The sequence below is a fragment of the Mercenaria mercenaria genome, chromosome 1, assembly GCF_021730395.1.
Source record: "Mercenaria mercenaria strain notata chromosome 1, MADL_Memer_1, whole genome shotgun sequence".
In the NCBI taxonomy this organism is placed as follows: Eukaryota; Metazoa; Mollusca; class Bivalvia; order Venerida; family Veneridae; genus Mercenaria; species Mercenaria mercenaria.
This window is the reverse complement of record NC_069361.1, coordinates 35,755,288-35,781,305: the sequence shown is the minus strand read 5'-3', so window position 1 is coordinate 35,781,305 and position 26,018 is coordinate 35,755,288. Positions and strand designations below refer to the sequence as shown.

Here is a 26,018-nt window from a genome sequence, read left to right as displayed (position 1 = left end):
TAGGGTTGTGTTTTTTTTTATTTTATGACTTTTAAAAAGCTTTTTAAATGCTTTAAATTGCATTATATATAAATCTCAATTCACAATCTACTCCATACATATTACTGTATAGCGAAAATACCACCTAAAGGTATGATTAGCACTTTGTTTCGAAGCACTTGGGAGGTGCTTACAAAATCATCCCCCGTGTATCAATGCTTTAAATTGGGCACATGAAAGAACCAAACGAACTGCTTTAGTTCATTTGTATCACAAACTTTCTTCATTGAAATTTAACAACGCGAGTGAAATGTTGGGCACACAGAAATGTTTACGCCTGGACTGAAATGAACGCGATTGAAATTTTCGAGTCGATTGAAATGTACGCGATGATCGCGCAAATTATTTGTGAGCCGTTCCACTTAAGTTACAATATTTCCGATTTTTTTGTTCCGCGAATCGGCTTGTTATTATAAATTTATACGCAAGTCGGATTGTCGTAGATAATTCCGGAACAGAAAGGTTTTTCTTTGGAAAGGAAAATTCCCGATGACTGACGCTAACGGTAATATCTGAGATGTTCCGATTGCGGCGTTTCTAGAAGCGGTGGTTAGAACGCATATTGTCGCCTCAACGCGAAACTAGTCTATGTGTATATAGAGATAGACTAGTGTGTATATAGAAATAGAAGCAGATAGACTAGTTTCGCGTTGAGGCCTCGATATACATTCAGATCTATTAATCCATCGGCGGTGGAAATTTTCGCTGATATAAACGACTTGCAATTTAGGAATTTTTTAGTGTAGTTGGGGATAAAAGTATATCATTTTGCCTGGGGAATGGGGCCGAATTTTGGCCCCAAAATCGGCGTAAAAAAGGGCTGCTGAGTTTAGAAGCGAAAGCTGTGCGATTCTAAATGCCGAAATGTGGTGAAAATACCGAAACGGATTCGAAAATTTTTTTCAGTGGACATAAAAAAATCGGAAACGACCATAAACAAGAGCTGTCTCCATAGGATGACACATGCCCCCGATGGCACTTTGAATGAATAGTTATGGCCGATGTTAGAGTTTAGGACCTTTGACCTACGGAGCTGGGTCTTGCGCGCGACACGTCGTCTTACTGTGTCACACATTCATGCGTAGTTATTTTAAAATCCATGCATGAATGACAAAGATATCGACCGGACACGCCCATCAATGCACTATCATGAAAAATGACCTTTAACGTCTAAGTGTGACCTTGACCTTTGAGCTACGGACCTGGGTCTTGCGCATGACACGTCGTCTTACTGTGGTACACATTCATGCCAAGTTATTTGAAAATCCATCCATGGATGACAAAGATATGGACCGGACACACCCATCAATGCACTATCCTTTAACGTCTAAGTGTGACCTTGACCTTTGAGCTACGGACCTGGGTCTTGCGCGCGACACGTCGTCTTACTGTGGTACACATTCATGCCAAGTTATTTGAAAATCCATCCATCGATGACAAAGATATGGACCGGACACGCCCATCAATGCACTATCCTTTAATGTCTAAGTGTGACCTTGACCTTTGAGCTACGGACCTGGGTCTTGCTCGCGACACGTCGTCTTACTGTGGTACACATTCATGCCAAGTTATTTGAAAATCCATCCATCGATGACAAAGATATGGACCGGACACGAAAATTGCGGACAGACAGACTGACAGACCGACAGACCGACGGACCGACAGACGTCAAAACTATATGCCTCCTTCGGGCAAAAATCGTCTTTGGGGATGAGAAGCTATTTCCGCTAAACGGCATAAAATCTGTCTGTATTACATGATAAGTACTCACCCATGATATCTGTTATGTCTTTAATGTAGTATAACTAATTCATTCAATGCCATTATCTTTTTGAACATATTGCTCATGTAGGGATCAACTGTGGTGCATATTTAGGTACACGATAATATATCGGACAAAAGACTGACAACTGATTCAAACGAATTTCACACAACTATCAAAACTTTATGCTCTCTCCTATTCAGGGGCTATAATTATAATCGGTTTGTAGGGTAGTTGCTCATTGACTTTTGGAATTTCTTCCTTAAAGCGGAAAAAAACACGCATATACTATATTATCATGATATCCCTTTTATTGTCTTTATTATTTATTATGCAATTTTGTTTTATGTATCTTTGTATTCATATATCAAGCATTATATCTTTCTGTAGCAGACAGTAGTTGGCTCAATTTATGGCAAGTCACTGTGGTTGCATATTTTTAAAGGTACTACTATTACTATATATTCTGAACTAAAAGGCAACTGGACAATCTGTAATATCAAACAAAATATTTTCATCAACAACTAATCTAAACTGCACTTTAACATAGCTCGACTTGTCTGCCAGTTAAACAAAGAAGAAGTTCAAGCTCTGTATATTCTGCGATAAACAATGGTTGATGCAAGGCTGGTAAGAGAACATTATGACATCAATTATGACATCATATTGATGCAAGATGTTCAGTTCATTACTACTCAGATAAGGGAAACCCAGCATAACTTTTATCAGACTGTTTCAATGTCCATGTAAGAATGAAAACAATCAATGCCTTCTTGTGGTCTGTCGTCTAATTTACCACAGTTCAGATACTTGGATATTAAACCACTCAGGCTAATGCCCTTGTGGTTCAATTCCTGAACATCTTAACTCTGGACTGTGATAAATAAGACGACAAACCTCTTGAAGGCCTTGATTATTTGTTAAGTAAAATGTAAGGTAAGTGATAATTACGCAGGGTATTCTGGCACTGTATTCTTGAATTGTGGTATTTCTGCTATATATTTACTGTATAGCCACTTCACTTTAAAGTGCAGGTTCATGTAATCTGTACTTTTACACGTCTTTGTTTTCTCATGTTCTGAAAAAATATATGCATGGTATTATCACATTTAACATTTCTTATAGCTTATACATAAAAAATTTCAAAATTGTCTCTTTTTTTTTATTTCATTGGTTTACTGTCACAAATAAAGGTCATACCACAACTTTCAAGCCTTTGACGGTTGAGGAAGATCCCAAGTGTACTGCCAAGCATTACTTCAGGCACAGGCTGACACCTGGGTAGAACCAGACCTTCTGCACACTAGTTGGATGGCTTCCTTACATGAAGGAATTCAATTTCAAAGTGAGGTTTCAAACCTAGAGTGCTGAAGGACAAGTGATTCCGAGTCAGTGGATTTCACCACGTATCATGGAGGCCTTAAATAATTATTCTAATGACACTGCTCGAGTTGATTAAAAACTAAGAACATTTAATGAACTTTCTTAGGCAAAAAGCTAGATAAAGAAACCAAAACTAGAAAATGCTTTTGTAAAAAAGCGCATGTCTCCCCCAATGCAAAGTCCTATAGGCAAGAAGTCAATAGGGGTCAGGAGCGAAAGTCAAAGAGACACTGATCGTTGGCTGCAATAGGGATCATCTATTTGGCATGTCCAATCATCCCGCTAAATTTCAACACTCTTGGCCTAGTGGTTCTCAAGTCACTGTTGAGGCTTCTGTGACCTTGACCTTTGATCAAGTGACCTCAAAATAAATAGGGGTCATCTACTCTGCATGTCCAATCATCCTATGAAGTTTCAACATTCTGGGTCAAATGGTTCTCTAGTTATTGATCGGAAATGGTTTTCAATGTTCAGGCCCCTGTGACCTTGACCTTTGATGGAGTGACCCCAAAATCATTAGGGGTCATCTACTCTTTATGACCAATCATCCTATGAAGATTCAACATTCTGGGTCAAGTGGTTCTCTAGTTATTGATCGGAAATGGTTTTCAATGTTCAGGCCCCTGTGACCTTGACCTTTGACGGAATGACCCCAAAATCAATAGGGGTCATCTACTCTTCATGATCAATCATCCTATGAAATTTCAACATTCTGGGTCAAGTGGTTCTCTAGTTATTGATCGGAAATGGTTTTCAATGTTCAGGCCCCTGTGACCTTGACCTTTGACAGAGTGACCCCAAAATCAATAGGGGTCATCTACTCTTCATGACCAATCATCCTATGAAGTTTTAACATTCTGGGTCAAGTGGTTCTCAAGTTACTGACCGGAAATGGTTTTCAATGTTCAGGCCCCTGTGACCTTGACCTTTAATGGAGTGACCCCAAAATCGATAGGGGTCATCTACTTTGCATGTACAATTATCCTATGAAGTTTCAACATTCTGGGTCAAGTGGTTCTCTAGTTATTGATCGGAAATGGTTTTCCATGTTCAGGCCCCTGTGACCTTGACCTTTGACAGAATGACCCCAAAATCAATAGGAGTCATCTACTCTTCATGACCAATCATCCTATGAAGTTTCAACATTCTGGGTCAAGTGGTTCTCAAGTTACTGACTGGAAATGGTTTTCAATGTTCGGGCCCCTGTGACCTTGACCTTTAATGGAGTGACCCCAAAATCGATAGGGGTCATCTACTTTGCATGTACAATCATCCTATGAAGTTTCAACATTCTGGGTCAAGTGGTTCTCTAGTTATTGATCGGAAATGGTTTTCCATGTTCAGGCCCCTGTGACCTTGACCTTTGATGGAGTGACCCCAAAATCATTTAGAGTCATCTACTCTTTATGACCAATCATCCTATGAAGTTTGAACATTCTGGGTCAAGTGGTTCTCTAGTTATTGATCGGAAATGGTTTTCAATGTTCGGGCCCCTGTGAATTTGACCTTTGACGGAGTGACCCCAAAAACAATAGGGGCCGTCTACTCCAGCAGCCCTACAACCCTATGAAGTTTGAAGGTTCTAGGTCAAATGGTTCTCCAGTTATTGCTTGGAAATGAAGTGTGACGTACGGACGGACGGACGGACGGATGGACGGAAGGACGGACGGACGGACAGGGCAAAAACAATATGTCTCCTGGAGGAGACATAATTATTAGAACGCTAGAATCATCACTTTGCCTCCGTCTCTCGTATAGTAAGGCTGTTTGTCAGTTTGTTCTTAGACATTTTTTTTATTTACACTTCTAAAACCTATACGAATTATTAAACTTTGAAACTGCACGGTACTTATTATCATTAAATTATACAGTTATATTTATTAGCAGTATTTGGCTGTTTTTTTCTCATAGAAAACTCTGTAATTTTAGAGTTGGTTCTCGGTCCGCCTGCTAGACTTTTGTCTGATATTTTCATTACTGACTATTTCATTCAGTTATAATTGCTTAGCAGCTATTGTTAAGGCTTCTCATAAATAAAAAGTTCTTTGAAGCCGAAAGGAACGTTGTCAGTAGTTTATTTTAAACTTTGAAATCAATTTGAACTCGGGCGCTACCAGCCTTTGAACTCGGGCGTTGCCAGCCATTTAACTTGGGGGCGCTACCAGCCTTGTCTTGGGCGCTACCAGCCTATAGGGTCGCGACCAGACCCTAGTTTAGTCAACATATTGCTTATCCCTGAACAATGAATAACCTTACAATATTGTAATTGGTGGACTCAGTCCCCTGACTGTAGTCCCCTTGCCCCTGGTCTGTTTACTTTTTACATTTTTTTACCCTAACCCAATTAAAGTACAGTGACTGGGGTGGGGGCACTACAATATTAACAGTCTTGTGCCTCGTCCATGGTACCCACACTTCCTTCCATGTGTGTAACAGCAAGGGGAGGGCATGCAAGATCTCTGAGTGGTACACCAGCATTTGATACAACTGTAGCCAGCTCGAGAAAATTCGGTGTTAATTTACATGCACATTCAAGGTATTTATATCATGTATACTGTATAAATGAAAGCATTTTTTATTGTTTTGTTGAGGTTGTACAACAATGTTCAGGTATAATACGGGTAGGGTTGGCTGGTTACACCCCTCATGACCACATCTATCATATATAGTTTATGCAAGAAAAATAACCCCACAAAATCAAAAATAATGAATTCAGGGATTTATTTACATCTTCTTGAGAAAAATATCCTCGAGGATTGCACAAAAAACGTTTTCATTTGGTTCTTTATATCCAGGATAATATGGGACTCGTACAATTTCTTGAAAAAGGGCCTATCACAGTAATACTTAAGAATTGATGTGGCATTATTTTTCCATACATAAGTTAATATAAATCGGTAAAATTACTTTGTCATGATAGATCTATGTGTGTAACTTTCAAATAAATACAATTTTATCAACAATTTGAAAGTTACGTATTGATCCGATTTAAGACTTTCGGGTATTTACTATGGCACTGGCTACGATTACGGTACCGTAATCCTAGCCTCCGGTTCTAGTATTACGGAAGTTCCGTATTCCTAGACAACCCTATGATTTTTCTTGCACAGATTATGATTACACATATTTCACTATTCAGACTATGTGTACTGTGTAAATTCAAGTAACCAAAAGAGCAATTTTATGTAAACAAGAATAGAAAAAAATACATATCTGACTTTAGGTCAGATTTCCTCAGTCGCAGCTCAAATTTCTAAAAAATCAAAAAATATCACATCGCGGCATTTGTAATACCCCATTTTGTTTTCCGCATACCGGTTTCAAACAAATAACTTACAAAAATGCATTTCATGCATGAAAACCTGCAAAATTAGAAAAAATCCAGAAATATGTAAACTGAAAGTAGGATTTTTCACAAGTTTCAAGTGCATGTATACTTTTTACCCAAACTGAAGCAATTTCAGCAAATGTAATGATTAATCTAAATATTTACCAGATTTCTATGCCTATACCAGCCATTCACTGTCAAAATTTCAGCCATGTAGATTGAAAAATAACAAAATATTGACAATTTACTTTCTGACATTTTCCACTATATCAGGCCTAAGACCACAGTTATTTTTACTATATGTTCTATATAGGCACTGGACACCATAGCAATTTTGCATGCATTCCAACCCCTATAAAAATACCTGAACTCAACAGAACTATCCAAGAGAAAAAATTCCAGCCACAGTAAACATTGGGTTGACCGGCTCTTTTTTCCACCATTTTGAACCAAATCACATGCGTATGAAGAATACTCTCTAGATGGCCGCAAACAGGCAAAACAGGCCCTATCAAAAAGTCACGTTATGCATATTCTGACATTTTCATTCAACCAAGGCAAGGGGCAGGACGTGAAGTAGTAGCACACTTGGTTCAAGCGAGCGAAATGGTTGCAAACTTACAAAATGGCGGATATTTTCTGAAATCATCGCGTGTTTGCTTGTTTCTTTTATCAGGTAAGTGGGTTTCTAAGGTATTTTGAACTCTATGGATATGTGCATGCATCAGTTCTATGTCTACGTCACACCCGGTTTTGCGTTTAAGCGTTGTAGATTTCGAATTCTCGAAGTTATTGAAGTTATAAAATTGTCATGTTCATGTTTTGTTATTTGAATTGTGTCGTTTCTTGCCGTTTTTAACATTCTAATGGTCAAACTAGCCTCTTTTGGGGCCATTAAACGAAACAAAACAACTAATTGTGAAGAATTCTATTAACGTTTGGCTCTGCATGTTTTCGGGATAGTGCTATACCCAAGTAAATCTTGTTCAAGCTAGTTTTTGTTGCAAACTTGTACTTCAAGCAATTTCTGTTGCAAACTTTTCTGAAAAAAAAAAATAGTGTCCAACTAACAGAGAATGTTTATTATGTAACTGGTTGAAGAGGCAAATCATAAATTTCCTCAAAGTTGCCACAGATAGCGCAAAATTTCATAATTCTTTTTCTAATCACGTATAACGACGTTTGGGCACAAAACAGAGACTTATTTTTAGCTTTTTGTGATTTTGGAAGATCATGAAATAATATGGTCGATGTTTTGCTATGGTGTGCACTGGCCTTGTGTGTATCTTGCCCAAGAAATTACTTAATGCAAACTGGGTAATCTGAAAAGTTCTCGTCTCAATTCTTAGTCCCAATTCTAAGTTCTCATCTCCATTGACCTGTATTTATAATTGACAGAAAATTTGTTAAAGATATTTTACATAAAAGAAATATTATAATCGAACTAATATAGGCCTATAGCAAACTTATGTTTTAATTTCAATCGGTCTGAAATCTACAGTATTGTATTTCCTTGTTCAATTTATTTTTCAGGCAAAAACGCAAGACTGAGACAGTGATGGGAATTCTCCTCTGGAATGTGGTATTTACGAAAAGAAATGCCGTTCACGGTTTGTGCTTCAACGTCATTTGTCGTCACATGAGACAACAAACTACCAGGATAGATGATTTGTTCATAGAACTGTTTTTTCGTAAAATATTAGTACATGTAGTTTTGATAGAAGAAAAAAACAACACATTTATATACAACAGTGAAGTAATAACATAATGACATAAATGCATACATTATGTTTTATTTCTAGATTTAATGTACAAAAGTATATTCCAGTCTTAAGATATGATGCAAAATGTTTTGAACTCAATAGAAGTTATAATAGTTGTTCATCCACCTGCGCAATCTTGTGTCGATATAACATGATCATAATACGATTATTGAGTGTGGAAAGATTATCAAACGTTTTATTAAAAGAGGTTACGACCCAACTGTTTTGAGACATACCGTATGTTTAGTGTTCAACCCGTTTACAGTTGGACACTACGCTTTCCTCTTTGATTGCGTCTGACGGAAGAGGGGGAGGACTCTATGATAAGCAGTTTTTAAATCCTACCAGGACTGAACTGTTTTGATATTTGTCTTCTGGCCTGTTTCGTCGGGCCCTTAAGGGTGTTTCTCTTGTTGCTCTGTCTTCTGAAAAGGCATTGAGTACATACGTTTTTGGTTCTTAAGGTTTGTTTTTTATATATTTATACACGAGCATTTTTGTGTTTTACATGCCATGCCTTTTTGTTTCCATTACGTGTGTAAGAGATTCACCTGGAGGGGATTACTTTTATTTACACTGTCCCATGTCTTTGGAACATGGTTGGGGTAAGAGTGAGGTTAGGTGCACCATAAACCGGTTTAAGCTCCCCAGTGGTGTTTTTGCCGCTGACCGTTCCAAGGCGGTGCCCCACTGTGTTCCTTTGTTTGTTCGTTTCGTCTTATGTGTTGGCTTTGTGTGCGTGTGTGTTGTTCGTTTTGTCCTTATGTGTTGGCTTTGGGTGTGTGTGTGTGTGTGTGTGTGTGTGTGTGTGTGTGTGTGTGGTGCACGCGTCTGCGTGCTGGGGGTTTCGTTTTGAGGAGGCTACGTTTTTGGTGCGTGGCATTCCCTGTTTGATATTTTTCTTTGTTTTTTTGGTGATAAGATACATGTAAAATACCCCTTTACGGACATGCGGCATAGTTCATATTTTGTTTCTGAAACATAAATCGTCGTCTTTGAATATCTTATAAGACATACGTACTGTGTATCAAAACAATAAATAAATCGATACTAACACTAAAACACATGGACGCTGTACAATGAGAGTAAAACTGAGATAAAATGTTTAACTCCTCTAAGTTACAGTGTAACATCTGCAGGAACATGATTGTAGTTCCCATCATTTTATCACGTGCTTAATTTTGTCGTTTAAAGTTTCTAATTGGAAAAATGAATGGTTTTAAACAGAAAGAAAAAGTACCACAAACAACTTCGGAAAAGGCAAAACCCAAGTTGCACGGTATCCAAAAAGATGTAATCTTTGACACAAGCAACTTTATTAAGGCAAAATTGAAAACAGTAGAGTTGGCATATAAATTTGTGGTGGCAATCAATACAAAACATCATAATTATGTTTGTTCATTTTCAGAGAAGACGGATTTAATCGCAGCCGAACATTTTCTTGTTATAGTTTATCAATTTCAATCAACTGTATACAGCGGAACTGTTTTGCTGTATTTTAATTTGTGAGTTCGCTCAAAATATAGTCTTAGTGGACTTGTCAACTCTGTAATGTGACTTAACTGGTCGAACACCTCTTGGTATATTATTCAATTTTCTTAAGGTTCCATACTTTGGTATGCTTCCTTTCCTTCGGTTAACACGGTGGGGAAACCACGTGACTAAATCGGATAACGTGCACGCAAGAGTGCTAAAAATAGGCCCGCTTCAGGTATGTTTTTTCACTATAACTTTTTTGATCCGTAATTGTTTTAAACGAGATAACGTGCATAAACCCCGCAATAAAAAGCTCTTTCAGCGGATATATGTAACATGATGAAACCCCCACCCGTTTTTACGTAATCCTTGCCCAACCGATTCGAAAGATGCAAAATATTTTGGTAACGAACACGTCTGTTCACAAGTTACGCATCTAGGACAGATTCTGCAGAGAATTTTCGCTGGAATGTAGGTTTAGAATAAAGCTCGTCATTGTCCAAAGTTCTGTACCAAATATTTAACATGACTATTCATGAATATTGAAGATCAAAGGGTGCGGTAACGTACACGTTGCGGTTTTCAGGAGGTAACGTACACCTTGAGTGTACATTTTTTTTTTACTTTGACATATTGACTTACATTCTGTCTAGAGACAGTTTTGTTAAATCTTTTAGATATGGCCAAGTCATAATTATTAAATGAATAAAAAAAAATATAAAAGAAAAATAATCTTTGAAGTGATAGTCAAGACTGCAAAATTTGTTCAGTAGTTATAGCTGTGCTGTAAGTGCACATCTCACTGTGATGTTTATTGGGGGAAGCATGGGCTGATCTGAAAGGGGCCAAAATACAAAAAGCATTGATTTTTGACAGCCTAAAATTAATACATCAATCATTTTAGACAAAAGTTCAGCTGGCTTCCTTGAATCACTCACAGAACTTTATTTACATTACTCTTTATTATTGCTGACTGTCAAAGCCATCACCTTAGTCAAGTTGCTTATATAGAAAATTTACTTGTGACATTTTGTAAAAAAAAAACTCATGCTCAAACTGCCTCAAATATAAGTCAGTTTGCACCATTTCAGGTATGCTTACACAATGTTCCAAGCGGTCATATGCTTGGAATCCTCAAGAAACTTTGCAACTTCATAAACCAAAATACTGAATGTGGCCCTTATAGCAGGTATCACATTATGATAAACTGCATTCCATTGAAAATTGTCAGTCTTCAGCCTTCATGTGACATGCACATTCCTGTAGTGAAGATGCATGACACACATAAATTAAGCTATGGGTGTATTTGATCATGACTAGTGATTCTAGTTGAGGGCGATTTAATAGTACATGAACATTTAATTGGCATTTTATGCAAAATATGCATTTTCAAGTGAATGGTCATTTAGTATTGAAGACAAGTTATAACTGCAAGTCCCTGATTTTGTTTTGAAGGAGACTGGGGAGGGGATTTATTGCAGGTGTAAATGAAAATAAATAAGGGTTTTGTCACATTTTGGCAAATATAATTTATGATGATTATAAATGTTGGGAGACTGTTTTATGCATGAACAACCTTACAAGCTTTGACGATTTTGAAAATTATTATTATTTTGAAAAGACAATACTTGTAAATATCTAATATAATAAATTTTATTGGGCAAAATTCAAGACTGACAAGAGTCAACATGTGTCACTGGCATGCCTATTTTTGGTGTGTGTGTGGGGGGGGGGGGGGGGCTAGAAATTAGAATGCACTTTACTGCTAGGATTTTAAAAGGCAGGATGTGCTCGTTTAGAGTCGTTACAATCATTTAAATAAATTGTAACAATAATTTATTCATTAAAGAAAAAAGGAAAATGGGCCTGTGGGGGCAGTAGGAAAATATGGGGTGTATTTATTAAATGTGGCCCCGGTTTCACAAAAAAACTTAAGTCTGTTGTAATGACTTAAACTCAATAGTGTACTCATCTTTTGACTTAAGTTGAGTAATTATTTGAGATGCGTTTCACGAACATTTTATTGACTCAACTCAAATCTCAAAGCTTGAGTTGAGTCTGTTAATTTGAGACAGCTCTAAGGCTTCCTCAAATCTATAATTATTACTCAAATACGGCGGATTTTGTTAACACGCTTAGAGCTGCTTCGCCGATGTGAGTGGATCCTGACATGATAAACACGTTACAAGTCCTATCTAGGTGTGAAATCAGGGAGTGCGATAGGTGCCAACAGGAATTCGTAGGATCAAGAGTCTTTTTTGCTAAATATTATCAGCATAATGCGTTGAATCGTCCAATATCTCGTCTCCCCGCTCCCCCACCCCCCCCCCGGTTCGCCCCCTCTCCACCAACCACCATCTCTCAGGACTGATTACGCTCCGTTGTGACAGCGAGCTCATTACATGTAGACATCCGTGGAGTTCGTCAGTGTCAGGGCAATTACTAGAACAACAGCAGCTAGACACATTTCCTTGGAGCGAAAATGCAAGAAACACACGCACTCGGTGACTTCAACAATATCCAGATACACGATTGGTCTATAGCGTTTCCAATGTAAACATTTACAAGGTTATTAATAAAACCCGGACCGGCCCGGCCCGGCCCAAACCACGGAAATAGCCGATTCTGATTGTACGGAAACCACCGGAAACTTACGGACGGAAGGCTAATATAATTACGAATGATATCGTGTCGATATCAACTTACATATTTAGAATTTAGTAAAAAAAAAACACTGAACTTTATGATGCCCGCGAGGAACTTCTTTGTTGAATGGTTTAAAACTGCGTGTTCTTTCTGGTTGCAAAAACGTCTTAATATAATTTGTAAACTTGTACACAGGAAGTCGTTTATACATAGCGTTGTTTTGACGAGCCTTTAATTAGTTTCACGATATTTTGTATCGTTATCATTATATACTATTTTATAATCACGTTTTGTCCAACAAGTTGTTATATTTCGAAGAAAGGAATTCCTCTCGGGCCTCAAAGAGTTTTTTTTTTCACCTGTGCATTCCCAAAGCCTAAATAATTCTTTGTGTCCGGTAACATGCCTAAAAAAATAGGTAGTAAAAAGGCAGGATTTTTTTATACTTTTTTGTTCAGTGAGACTTTACGGAAATTATTTTTATGTCAAAAAATGAATACGAATAATTTCTAATATCACTGACAATTTTTAAAGAATAGAATGAGCAGTTTTTTAAAACTTGTTATTAAAAAGTTTTTAAAAAATCTCAAAGACCATAAAACATTTAGGGTCATGTAAAAAGAAATAGGATAGGTCGGGATACCGATTACGCACGAAGAATACAGCGTTGAATATTGAAAAGTTTTACACACGGTATCCGTATTTTTAAAATATTCCTGTATAAATATATAGAAACAAATATGAGATAGGTTTGTTCACGCAGTATTCTGAGTTTTTCTTGAACTTAGTCGACTGAATTGACGTACGATGAAAGTCACAAAATTGAATATATTGTGGTACATTGCAGTTTGTGGCATAGCCTTTGCACTTTCGGTAATCGATTTCATATTCGGCAGGTTGCTATAATGTTTTAACATATTTTTTTTTAAGTTTGCAAGTAATCTCTGAATAAACTGACTAACTTAAGTTATATTCAAATTAGTTCAAAACTATATAGAGTAGAATCGAGATACAAATTTTACCTTTTTTCATTTTTGTACAGATGTCTCGTAAACCGGAGGTCGAGGGGTCGAATCCTGTCAGCGGATTTTGACCGTGACTACAACAGTCCCTTCTTTCGGTGCGAGTACTGGTTACTTTCCAGGAAGCAGTCATCGAGTGTATTTCACATTAGCTGGTGAACCAAAACTCGACGCGAAAAAGAAATCTTTTAAATGGGAACAAAATTACCATTTAACTGCACTAAAATATACAGAACGATTCACACTGTTTCGTGAAAAAAGACCAAGTAAAAAACTTGTTAAGGTTCGTTTGGAATATTTACCAATGTTCTACACTTTCAGATTATGAATTTAGATACTTCAAAATTAAACTTCAATGGTTAGACATATCTTGCAAAACTTTGCAATTTATTTAGGTTGATTTGATATATTATTGTATACAGAATGCCTTTTCAGTCAGTTTGCTAGTGCTCGGCATTTTTGATACATAACAACTGAAGAATCGTTTGAGCCCGCTAATCATAATTTACAAATAAGTCTCGGAAAAGCAAAATAAAACTTTGAACGGATGTTGTTTCTTCAAATCTCACAAATTTCTTCATTAAGATTTTTTGTTGTTGTAAATTTATCAATATCACAATGTACTGCAGACGATTTACTCTAACACTGCTTACTTTACTATGGTTACGTGACCACACCGGAAGTGAACTGTACTTGGATCTGTATTGAGCAACTTTAATTCTGTCGCATTCTGAGACCTTACGTTTTGTGAGTTTTTCATTGGTAGAACTAAACCTATTGTAATTATGCAAATAAAACTGTTGCTCTGCTTTTGTATATCCCGAGTAATTGTACGATAGTTTGCAGTTTTTTACGAAAGATTGGTGTAATTCTTCGCTATAAATTGGTTTGTTAAACTGCCCATGTGTGGCCAAATCCATAAAGCATCTCAGAAAAGTTTTAACCCTTACAATTTTTTTTCAACTTTACGGTAAAGAAAGTGTAATGAGCGGGATTTTCCAAAAACAAATTGCATTCTTCATAACTTGTTTAAATAATAGTAAAAGTTGATCTTCACCCGATATTACATTGTATTGAAACTCCTTACGCAAATCGCGTCGAGAAATCACATTTTAGCTCAACCCTAAATATATATAGTTGTGACGTTTCTGTTTTACGGAGATTAATTTATTTTTTGGGTTTCCATTATATCCAAAAAGTAATTATGTTTCATTTGGTATAACGGGCCCCATTGAAATCTATATGTTTTCAAATGGAATGACTAAGTAGTGGTGTTCTTTTTTCACAAATACAATTATGATAAAAAAAATTGAATTGTAATATGAGCGAAAATAAACAGGGATCTCCTTCTTCGTTTTCGCGGTATTGTCTTAATTTTTCTCTACCCTATTTTCACGCGCAGCTATTGCACACTCAATTTTTACATACAAATGCTGTATCTAAGGGAAAAATAAGTTAATCACCACAAAAAAGTTTACAACAGCATAAATTTCATTTAATTATATTCTTATTTTGTTAGCCATTTTCGATTTCTTTCCGATCTTTATTGTTACGCGTGTATCCCTGAATACATGTTACATACAAAAGCGGCGTAATGAAAAACATAATATAGTACTTATTATCAAACATTTTACTGGTCGTTCGGCACTTAGTATGTACCTTTTATTTTCTGAAAATGTTCCTGAAATGTTTTTGAATGAAATAAAATTATAAAATGACTATCAGGTCCATTTTTACGCTGTGGTGCTAGGAAAATTTTGATTGTGCATATCAAAGTCCCGACCAACTTAAAAGTCAGAATTAGCCGGGAAGAATTATTTCCTGTTGTGGCCTTTTAGGATTTGAAGCCCATTTTCGTTAACATTTTATTATACATTTATATTTTAAATACTAAATTCTTTCTCTAAAGTAACTTACAATTGTCGCATTGAAAAATATTAGTCACGGATAGAGTTATTTGAGGGATCACTCTCTCAGAAATACATTATTTATTTTATTATACCGAAAAAATAATGAAATGATTTATTTAACATTAAAAAGTTATTACTTACGAAATAATGAAGACAGAATTAAGGAGACTTTACTAGTAAGCACTTAGAAATTGTCGCGACTTTGCTGTATAAAAATCATTACTTTTTGATAGGTATCTATAGTCTTGAGGGTACATAACGCTGTATTTATGGGCATACTTCAACAAAATCAGCAGCAGTAACATTCGAAAAGCGGCGATAACTACGGAACATATAATGAGAGCACTCATTTTTTAGTAGTTAGTAGTTAGTTAATTTCCAATCTGATGGTGATAGTTTCAGTTTGATATTTGATAAAAAATTGTTTTCAAAATGTTGCATGTAGAACAAATCATTCAAAAGCAGAAAAGAAAAATAGGGCGGGTTCACACATGTATGAACACAAGATAAAGTAATTTAATCTTATGTATAAATAAGCGCATCGTCTTTTAATCAGTACGAAAATATCGATCTCTCATAGGGAGACATGAAAATGTAATATCATATGCGCAGAAAAACAAAATAGCGTTGTTGCGCATGTGATATGAAATTATTGTTTTTATCATTAAATCTATATTTATAGTCCTTTCCATTGTTCTAGATGTAGTCACATGTTCAACGATAAAAAATCGCATTTTCTCGAAGGCGGAGCCAAACACACATATTGACCTCCAGCTGTGACGTCCACACTTTATTACGTTAAAGCAATGCGACGTCGTATACAATTAACCACGAAAGATGACCTAAGACTGCAGACATTTGTATCTCATGTTTATACTTATGGGTAGGCTGGATTTGATAATAAAACAATTGTCGTTTTTATGTGTGGTCGATATGTGGATTTATCGACCTGTTAAAGCGATATCAAGCCGATAAATTCGCCCGAGGTTGATATTGCTTTTATCAGGCGATAATCCACATATGAGCCAAGCCATGAGAAAACCAACATTTTCTATTGCGATTAGTTTTTAGTTTATACAAATTTGTTTTAGCTCGATTGTGATGAAGCTTCAAACTTATTGTAACCACTCTCGAGTCCGCTTCCTGGAAAAACCCGTACTGGTGTCATATGAGAAGTCATGGTCGTGATCGGACCCCGTAGGGCTCGAACCCACGACCTCTGGATTGAGCGGCCAACACCTTATCCACTAGACCACCGCTCCCCATTGCGATTAGAGAAACGTTAGCAAACAGCATGGATCCTGACCAGACTGGGTGGATGTTGGTTTCTCATGGCGCGGCTCATATCGACCTCACCAAAGGCAATTATTGTATAATATCACATGCGCAGAAATTGAAATAACGATTTTGCGCACGAGATATAAAAACGCTTATGATATATTATTCAAGTTAAACTAATGGGAAAAGTGCATTGGACATTGTGTGGGGTATAATAATTTAACATCTGAATTGCACACATTTGTAATCCATGCTTTAAAATGTTCATTTCCAAAAACAAAAAAAGTTAACATTGTGTGAATAGTTGTATAAGCATATAGCAAAAGCATAGTTCGTAGTCCGACCGGGCCGGGTTTTTTTTAATTCTGTGTTAAAAAGATATGCTAGAATTATTTCAAATATAAAAGAAAGAGAAATCAAAAATTAAATAATCTAAAAACAAAAATAACGTTACATCAAATTGTTAAAACATGCAAGTTCATTGCTTTCATACCCTCCATTTATCCGTATTAGATATTTACCGTTTTTTATTGTTTTGTTTTAAACAGACTGAGCGGGCATGTTTCGGGGTGTGTGTGTGGGGGGGGGGGGGGGGGGGGGGGGGGGAAGGGGGTCCGGGTTCGAAACTTTGCGACCAAAGGTTCAGCACAGGGCAGTCCATTGGGTAAAAAACAACTTCTCTAATTATGACAGTGTCACCAGCATGCAACATGAACTTGGTTGGCAGACATTACAAGACCAACATGACATGGCACGGCTGACAATGTTCTACAAAATTGTGTACGGTTTGGTGGCACTGCCAGTTCCATCATATCTCCTTGTGCCTGTGAGAATGATGTGCCACATGCATCCCCTTTCCTTCAAGCAAATTCACACCTCTGCTAGCTATTTAAAGTATTCCTTCTTTCCTAGTCCTAAATATAAGACCCGACATAACTCATATCACTTTATAAGGAAAAGGCTTGATAATGTAAAATGTCAGAATATTGACTGTTGAACGTCAAATGACAACTTTTTCACGTCTAATTATTTGAACTACTTCCTTCCCTACACATTCATTCTTTGGAATAGCTTACCCAGTACAACTGTCCTAATATCTGACCTAGAGGGGTTTAATCATAGTCTTAACCGGTTCCGGCTACCTATAGCCACTGCCTTAAAAGATGGCAGTGGCTACGATTACGGTACCGTAATCCTAGCCTCTGGTTCTAGGATTACGGAAGTTCCGTATTCCTAGACAACCCTATGAGGATAGGCTAGGATTACGCAAGTATTTAAGAGGCATCAAATATATGTTAGGACATGCATAAATGATGTTGTAGAATTACTTACTTCACTATTATTTCGTGCTATCGATCAGCTGTTTTGGGTTAGTATAATCTTAATGGTGGCACGCGGAAATATTATAGAATTATCAATGTTTCATATATACCTGCAATTTTTGTCATCAAATCAACACAAATGGTCTTTAATAACATACAATATGGTTATAAATAAAAAAATCAAAGTATAGAATATTTTTTTAAACCTAACTTTTACCCTTAATTTCTATAATATTTCTGCGGGCCGCCATTAATATAGCGTTTAGGACGGATTACACCAAACCGGAAGTGACTACTCAGTGTTACATCAGGGGTCCTGAAATATTTTCAGAGTCTACTTGTCCACGGACAAGTTGGGCCCACAAATCCACTTGTCCGTACCAAAGAAGAACTTGTCCGTACTTTTTAGTTAAAAAAGGAAAGGATCAGCATTATCATTACTAAATAAACAAATAATACAAACATACACTTCTGTTGACTTCTATTTTGACTGATATAAAGTTTTTATGTTATGACTAGAACCATCCATTTGATAATATGTCATAACTAGCAAGCTAAGTGACTAGAACAACCACTTGAAAATATGTTATGACTAGCAAGCTAAGTGACTAGAACATCCACTTGATAAATATGTTATGACTAGCAAGTTTAGTGAGTAGAGAATAATTAAGAACACTTGAACACATGCCATTGACAAAAATAATCTCGGTATGCCTAGAATTTCTACCCTGGTCCCGTAACATTCACTGAATACTGCACTGGTCTTTCAGGGGTCCTGAAATAAGCCGTCAGAGTTGTTAAATGTCAAAACAATCGACTCGAACAATTAGGCCACAAATTTTGGCTACTAAACTTTTTACATAGCGCCAACCTAGCTCATCGATTTTCTGAAAATCAAAAATGAAAGTAGATAACGGGAAACCCCAGACTGGCACTCATTTTCAACTTCACGGTATAATTTTCCAATAATGATCGTTAAATGTAGTAAACCAGTCCACGTGTCTATAAATGGCTGCATACATTTTTGTTTTGATAATTTAAGGGTCATAAATGATCACAAACAGATTAGATATTGCCTTTAGGCATGCGGAAATCACAGATGACGCCGATTAGTTTCGTTTTCATAAAATGTTTACCACGGAAATTTTACTTGTCCCCGGACAAGCCAGCTTCTAAAAACTGCTTGTCCGGACTGAGGAATCCACGAATCGGACAACTCGGACAGCTTATTTCAGGACCCCTGTACATGTGAAGTAGTCCAAAATCTAGTTCCATGCTATGGATGAAATCTGGTATAATGAGTGACATGAGGAGGTGACAGTTAAATTTTTGGCTTATGTTTATTGCTTATAGTATTGAGAATATATCTAGACCATTTTCATTGTAAATTTCTTGGAATAAGTTTTATTCTTTGCGAAAAATGTCTACCTACGCATAACTGCTAAACGGCTGTTTTCATGGGGGCATTTTTAGAGGGTGATGTTTCTCAGAACAGATTATTTTTCTTATATTCAACATAACATGTCAATATTTTTCTATTTTTGATAAGAAGACATGTTATACTAAATGACCATATATGGTTTTCATATCATTGAAATGCTCTAAAGTGCTGAAAATGAGGTCTGAATGTTTTGTTATTAATATGAAATAAATAAGGAATTGAATTGGTAGAATGTATCCTTTAAGATTATACTAACCCAAAATGGCGGATAGATAACACGGAATAATAAGGCAGGCATCAAACATTGCTATTTTAATAAAGTGAAATAAGAAGTAAACTTTACAACATCATTTATGCATGTCCCTACATATTTTTGATGTCTCTTAAATACTTCCGTAATCCTAGCCTATCCCCATAGGGTTGTCTAGGAATACGGAACTTCCATAATCCTAGAACCGGAGGCTAGGATTACGGTACCGTAATTGTAGCCACTGCCTAAAAAGATTCTGTTAAGTAATACCATGAACGTAAATACTGCAGTATTAAATCTCCCACTTGAACACCTCAATCACCCACTTTGAAATGCAAAAATGGGATGTCTGTATACACTTCCTGTTTATTAAATGGGGCAGCTGCTACTCTTCCCCCAGATCCGAAAAAGTAATATCCGAAATACACCATTAACGAATAAAAATCCTAATAAATTCATATTTACGCATAAAGTTATTTTGATGATTCCTCCTTTAAATTCATGATATAATTTTTCTGACTTGTTTCCACATGTAATGCAAACGTAATTCATTTTTCCTAACCGTTGTCGTCGTTGTTGCTGTGTGTATTTATTTTGTTGTTGTTGTCTCCCGCGAATTTTACTTTTCAGTTAGGTCAGACACTGCTATTAAATGTTTTCCATAGCTTGAAGCAGCTCAGTAGTAAGTAAATTTGCTATCTGTATGTTTCTGTAGTCATATACTTAATGAATATTTATTCTTTTAATATAACTGCTGTATAATTTCATGTATGTGATTTATAAGTCGGTGCAAAAAGCTCACAAGAGCATGTGTTATGCTAGTCCAACCCGTTGCGTAATTATCACTTTCATTTCATTTCAGTTTGATATTACGTCCAACTCAGCGACGTCCGAAATGTAGCGTAAACAACGGTGTGGCAAGATTCAAGCTCGCTAAAACCACTAAAGTGAAAGTCATCGGCCAGTCGGCGGATAACCTAAATAGGAAATTGTTTTACCTTCGCACACATATACACATCCATATGTTTATTTAATCAATAAAGGTTGTTGAGCCCATTATTTAAGTCATGTTTACGTTTTGAATTTTGTTTACATTTGAAGTCTCACCAAGTCCCGTTCTCAAAGGGCGAGAACAACAGTAAAATTAGCACGCCGTGACAATTCCGAGGATCAGAACGCTAATAAAATGAACGCTTGCGGGCTTTGCCATTGTCCGCAGGCTGTTGACGGGCGGCCCAAATGCATATCTGTAAAACAGGCATCCATAATATTTGCAAATGTTAAATTTGAAGGCGCGGTTGTATGTTTTGGTTGCCTTGACTTACTAAAAAAAGCAGAGGCTCTACAATCAGCCAAGTCAGCATTCGACTGCAGGAAAAGGAGGGGCAGTATCAGTGGCAACGGTGTGTCCACTTCAGCTAAGGTGGCCAGATACGAGACTGAGAGGAAGGTGAAAAACATATCTTCTTTCTGCACTCTTTTTACTAATTTACTGCTCGTAAAAGTTTTGTTATAGGCCTACAAAAAGGAGAACTCTCTCTCTCTCTATTTTTTTGTCTACGTCTGTGTCTCTCTGTCTCTCATACACGTCTACTTAGAAAAGAAAAGATGCCCGATCAAATATTGCCCACTTTGCCCACCGACACTGTCATTCATTGTCTTCCATCGATGGTCGAACTGGTGTAAGAGAAGTTTTAAGCAGCCATTTGTGCCGGTAAAGATTACGTAAGTATAATTCATGGTAAGTAGGCCTACATAAGTGATATTTAATATTCTACCTACTCAAGGATTCAACAATTTCCTTCTTATACAATCTCCAAGGCGCAGTTTATTGCTTTGAAAACCTTTCACTTGTCTTTGTAACAGTAAAGTTCTTAATTGTCATAACGGAGAAAACACTGCAAAAAGTTAAACCTGTTAAACATTTTTAAATTCTAGCTAGACATGTTCATTTTTTTAATCTTTTTTTTTTTTTTGTAACGGCATTTGAAATGTATTGAACCAGTGAGTCATTTGGTTATAAAATACTGGCGAAACCAAATATAGAAATGGAATATAGTTCCTTTATCATTAAATACAAAAAAAGGCTATAGATTGTTTAAATCTCGTATGTAGTTATCGCTGCAGCGTATTAACAAGTATATAAAGTATCAATAATTATTGCGCGTGTCGCTGGCTTTAAATCAATTGCCCCTAATCGATGTTGCTCACCCGGGTCATTGAATTCTTCATGTGAGGTAGTCATCCAGCTGGCTTACGGAGGGTCGGTTGTTCTACCCAGGTGCCCGCTCGTGATGCAATAATGCGCGGAGGGGCACCTGGGGTCTTCATCCATCATTAAAACCGGAAAGTCGCCATATGGCCAATAATTGTTTTGGTGCGGCCTCTTACCAAACAAAATAAATATATTTGTAATTACTCAACCAGAAAAGCAGGATGTACTGTATGAAAGGGTACATAATGTTTCAAAGCGATACTGTCCATTATGAATGAAAAGTTTTATTTAGTGCGTTTTGTTCGACCTGGTTGTGCGGAGTTAATAACTGGCTTATGCAACTAGTGGTAATCACAAAAACGAGCAAAATAGGTACAGCTAGTGTTAACAGTGTTAGGTAGGTGGTCAGTAAATAAGAAATCAGGTTGCCGAATATAAACATCCTGCACAATAATGCAGTGGACAGTAATGAAGCAGGTGATCTTGAGATTTACAGCTAAATGAATACATGTACCTGTGGGTTACCTGTAGGATGATTTTGGGCCCTGTAGTAAAGACTAGGTACTTTCTAACCTACTCTTCTTGCAGATTTTATTTATAACCTTATTACTGCAAGTTCTCCAAATAATTCTGGTATTTGTGTTGGTAACAGATAATGAGTATTCAATTACAAACAGTCATTCCATGACAACATTTATTCGGGTCTCAAAATGGTACAGCATGTCTCCCTGCCAGTGATGGTCAAGTCTAATCTTGACACTATGGGCACCCTATATGGATGACTTTGAAAATTTAACTCCATTTGTGCATATAATCAGGGACATAAATGTGTGCATGATTGTGTATCCCTTATTCCTGAGGCAATATGTAAATTATATATAATAAATTCTATCCTGCAGTTTGAAGTTTGTAATTTCAACAGATTTCATGTACACCGTCTGTAAATTTTATACTTAAAATCATTAATTAGTATCGATTCGATATAGCTCTTTTTCACACACTGAATTAAAGCAGGTACGACATTGCTTCAAAAAACATGTAAGTACATGTACATGCTTATGTGCCATTTGATCAAACTGCTGATACACTCTTTCGATAGCCACATGCGTAAGGTGAGTTCTACATTACATTATATACGGCCGACCCCCTTTTGATGTGATCCGAAGAAATTTGAAATATTGTTTTCTTATGGGCAATAACTCCAATTGTATTCAACATAATAATGGAAGCTATTTACAATGAAATTTTCATTGCTGCCAACACATGATATAGTCAACTAGGTTTAAATGCATCGGCCATAAATTCAAATAACACTTTATGTATTAAAACATGATTCAATTCCTCATCGATTTAACAAATAATCAAGGCCTTTGAGTGGTTTATCGTCTGATTTACCACGGTTCAGAGTTTAGATGCCTAGTAATTGAACCACGACGTTGTTAAATACTGATAAATTTTTCTTTGGGGCAATATCCTCGGGTGCGACACCTTATGTACCAGTCACTTTATGTACCAGACATTTTATGTACCACTTTGACACTTAGTGTACCACCTATATAATATATAGTAATTGTATCTCATTGTGTAGCACTGTCAATATCTGATAATTACCTGTGAAAACGACCTTGATTTAATCAGCTTAAGTCCATAGAATATGATAGAATGTTGTTAACATTTCTATGTGCATATAATTTTACCTTATTAATTATGACAATTAACATTTAAATTTAGTAAAAAAAAAACATTTCAAGTAACATAAAATATAACATTTTCATCAAATCAAAACAAAAATGATCATCCACTATATATCACATATATATGTGGTACATAAGGTGTCCAAAGTGGTACATAAAGTGCTGGTACATAAAGTGTCTGGTACATAAAGTGACACATTCAATATCCTCACTATATAATTTTATTACTCGCAATTAACGTTTAATACCATGTGTCTACACACCAATATGAGCAATAACTTTACATGACTGTGTAGCTCTACTGTGATTTATCCTCCATCGGCCACTATTATTGTCCATCAAAGTTTTAATGTTTTAATAGATGTGAAAAGTGGTCTCTCGAGGATAATAATTTTAATTTATTGCCTGTCTGAGTCAGAATCACAATGCAATCTCAACGTCGATTTATCCTCTAGTCTATCACTTTGGTCTTACAAAGTTTTGAGGTTTAGATTGCGTCATCACAAATATGTAACAATATGAATGAAAATTTATACTGACTGGGTAAACTTGCTGTTGGGACAGATGCTTTTCTCCTGACCAATGGCACATGCTTAAAAATGTTTTCCAACAAGAACATTTAAAATATGTTAAAAATACATCTATAAAAATCAACCAGTATTAAGTGTTACGATTATACAGTAGATCTACTGCACTCTGCACTTACATTAAAATTATCGTATGATACACTGAAACTGACTAACCTCCTCCAACATCAATGCTGGCAGGACAAAACACTCAGTTTTGCCGTAGCCAGTCGGCAGAACAGCCAAAGTGTCTTTCCTCTCCAAAATAGAAAGTAACACTTCCATCTGTTTAACTTTTAGATTGAAATTATACTTGTAACGATCTTTTATGGACTGAAACAGTCGTTGTACGTCTGCTAGCAACATGGCGCACATTTGATGGTAGACGACCTAGATGAGATTTCATACAGCGCACCGTCTCGCAAAGGTCACATGATATCAACCGCAAGGGAGAAAACCGATACGAAAAAGCAATTTTGACATACAGTGGTTGTCTTTCAGGCTTGAATGTAGCAGCTTGTCGCCAACATTCATCGAGAAATTTACATTTCTGTAAAGAGAATAAAATTCCCTATTTGGATTTTTTTTCTTTTTTGGATCCGATGACTATAGATCCTACAATTTACCAGGTTATAAGAAAGTACCTGAATTACGCCAATTTTTAATAGCGGCTGCTTGTGACTCTGTGGACGGTCCGTCAGGGGAGGTAACTAGAGTCACGGATTGGGACTAGTGTTATGCATACTTATAGTTGTTCTCCGACTTTGTAAATAAATATTACTTGACTTGACTTGACTTGAATTGACTTGACTGTTCTATAGTAAATTTGCAATCTTCTAAAAGCTGACGCACAAATGTGGACGCATTGGTCGAAAGGGCTAAGACGCTTTCCTACGGAGGTGAAGGCCCCTGGTTCGAATCCTGGCCACTCCCATTTCGGTGTGTCCTTGAGCAAGGCACTTTATCAAAATTGCCTCAGTCGACCCAACTGTAAATGGGTACCAGCAAATTGCTGGGGGTAAGGTATAAATTGGTTTTAATTGTTCTTAAAAAGGGTCGCTCAAAAGCTCTACAGAGCTTATGTTAGTTGTTTCACAAAGCGACGGTAAGTAAAATTTACCTTTACCTTTACCCAAGGTCTTGTGAACACAATTTTTCACACTGGTCAACTTCTCGGATTCAACATACTAACCAGTTCCTTCTTAATTTCCATATATGGCCTAAATCTGGTGGTTGCTACATACCCTAGTACTTTTGTTACCAGTAACAAATGTTCTCACATATATGGCCTAAATCTGGTGGTTGCTACATACCCTAGTACTTTTGTTACCAGTAACAAATGTTCTGTGTCTTAGTAACAAAATGTAACATCAGACCCATGCAGACATATAGTTATAAAAGTAAAATATACTTTCATCTACGGGCTCCTTAGTAACACTAGTAACAAAAGGTAACAGCCTATATACTTCTAGTAACATTTTTAATAAAAGTTATAAAAGTAAAATATACTTTCATCTACAGACCCCTTAGTAACACTAGTAACAAAAGGTAACAGCCTATATACTTCTAGTAACAAAAAGGGCACAAGGGGTAACATCCACTAAAGTTATAAAAGTAAAATATACTTTCATCTACAGACCCGTTAGTAACACTAGTAACAAAAGGTAACAGCCTATATACTTCTAGTAACAAAAAGGGCACAAGGGGTAACATCCACTAAAGTTATAAAAGTAAAATATACTTTCATCTACAGACCCGTTAGTAACACTAGTAACAAAAGGTAACAGCCTATATACTTCTAAATATTAATTTCAAATACACATGTAAACTTGAGACCTACTTTTCACTTTTTGTGGGCAATTCAATGATATGAAAACTATGTGTAGCCAATTAGCATAATATTTCTCCCAATCAAAATGAAAC

At 36.4% G+C, this 26,018-nt stretch overlaps 1 protein-coding gene across 1 annotated transcript in view; it reads right to left on the bottom strand.

Annotated features, from left to right (window-relative positions):
- Positions 1 to 24,461, bottom strand: part of LOC123566701 (protein unc-13 homolog A-like) — a 36,819-nt gene extending 12,358 nt beyond the window's left edge. The window contains exons 1-3 of the mRNA XM_053540270.1: positions 24,273 to 24,461; positions 7,816 to 7,891; positions 2,753 to 2,879 (exon numbers count right to left, since the gene is read on the bottom strand). Coding sequence (XP_053396245.1) covers positions 2,753 to 2,879; positions 7,816 to 7,891; positions 24,273 to 24,461 — 392 coding nt within the window. The remainder of the gene's footprint in view (positions 1 to 2,752; positions 2,880 to 7,815; positions 7,892 to 24,272) is intronic.
- Positions 24,462 to 26,018: the final 1,557 nt, after the last annotated feature.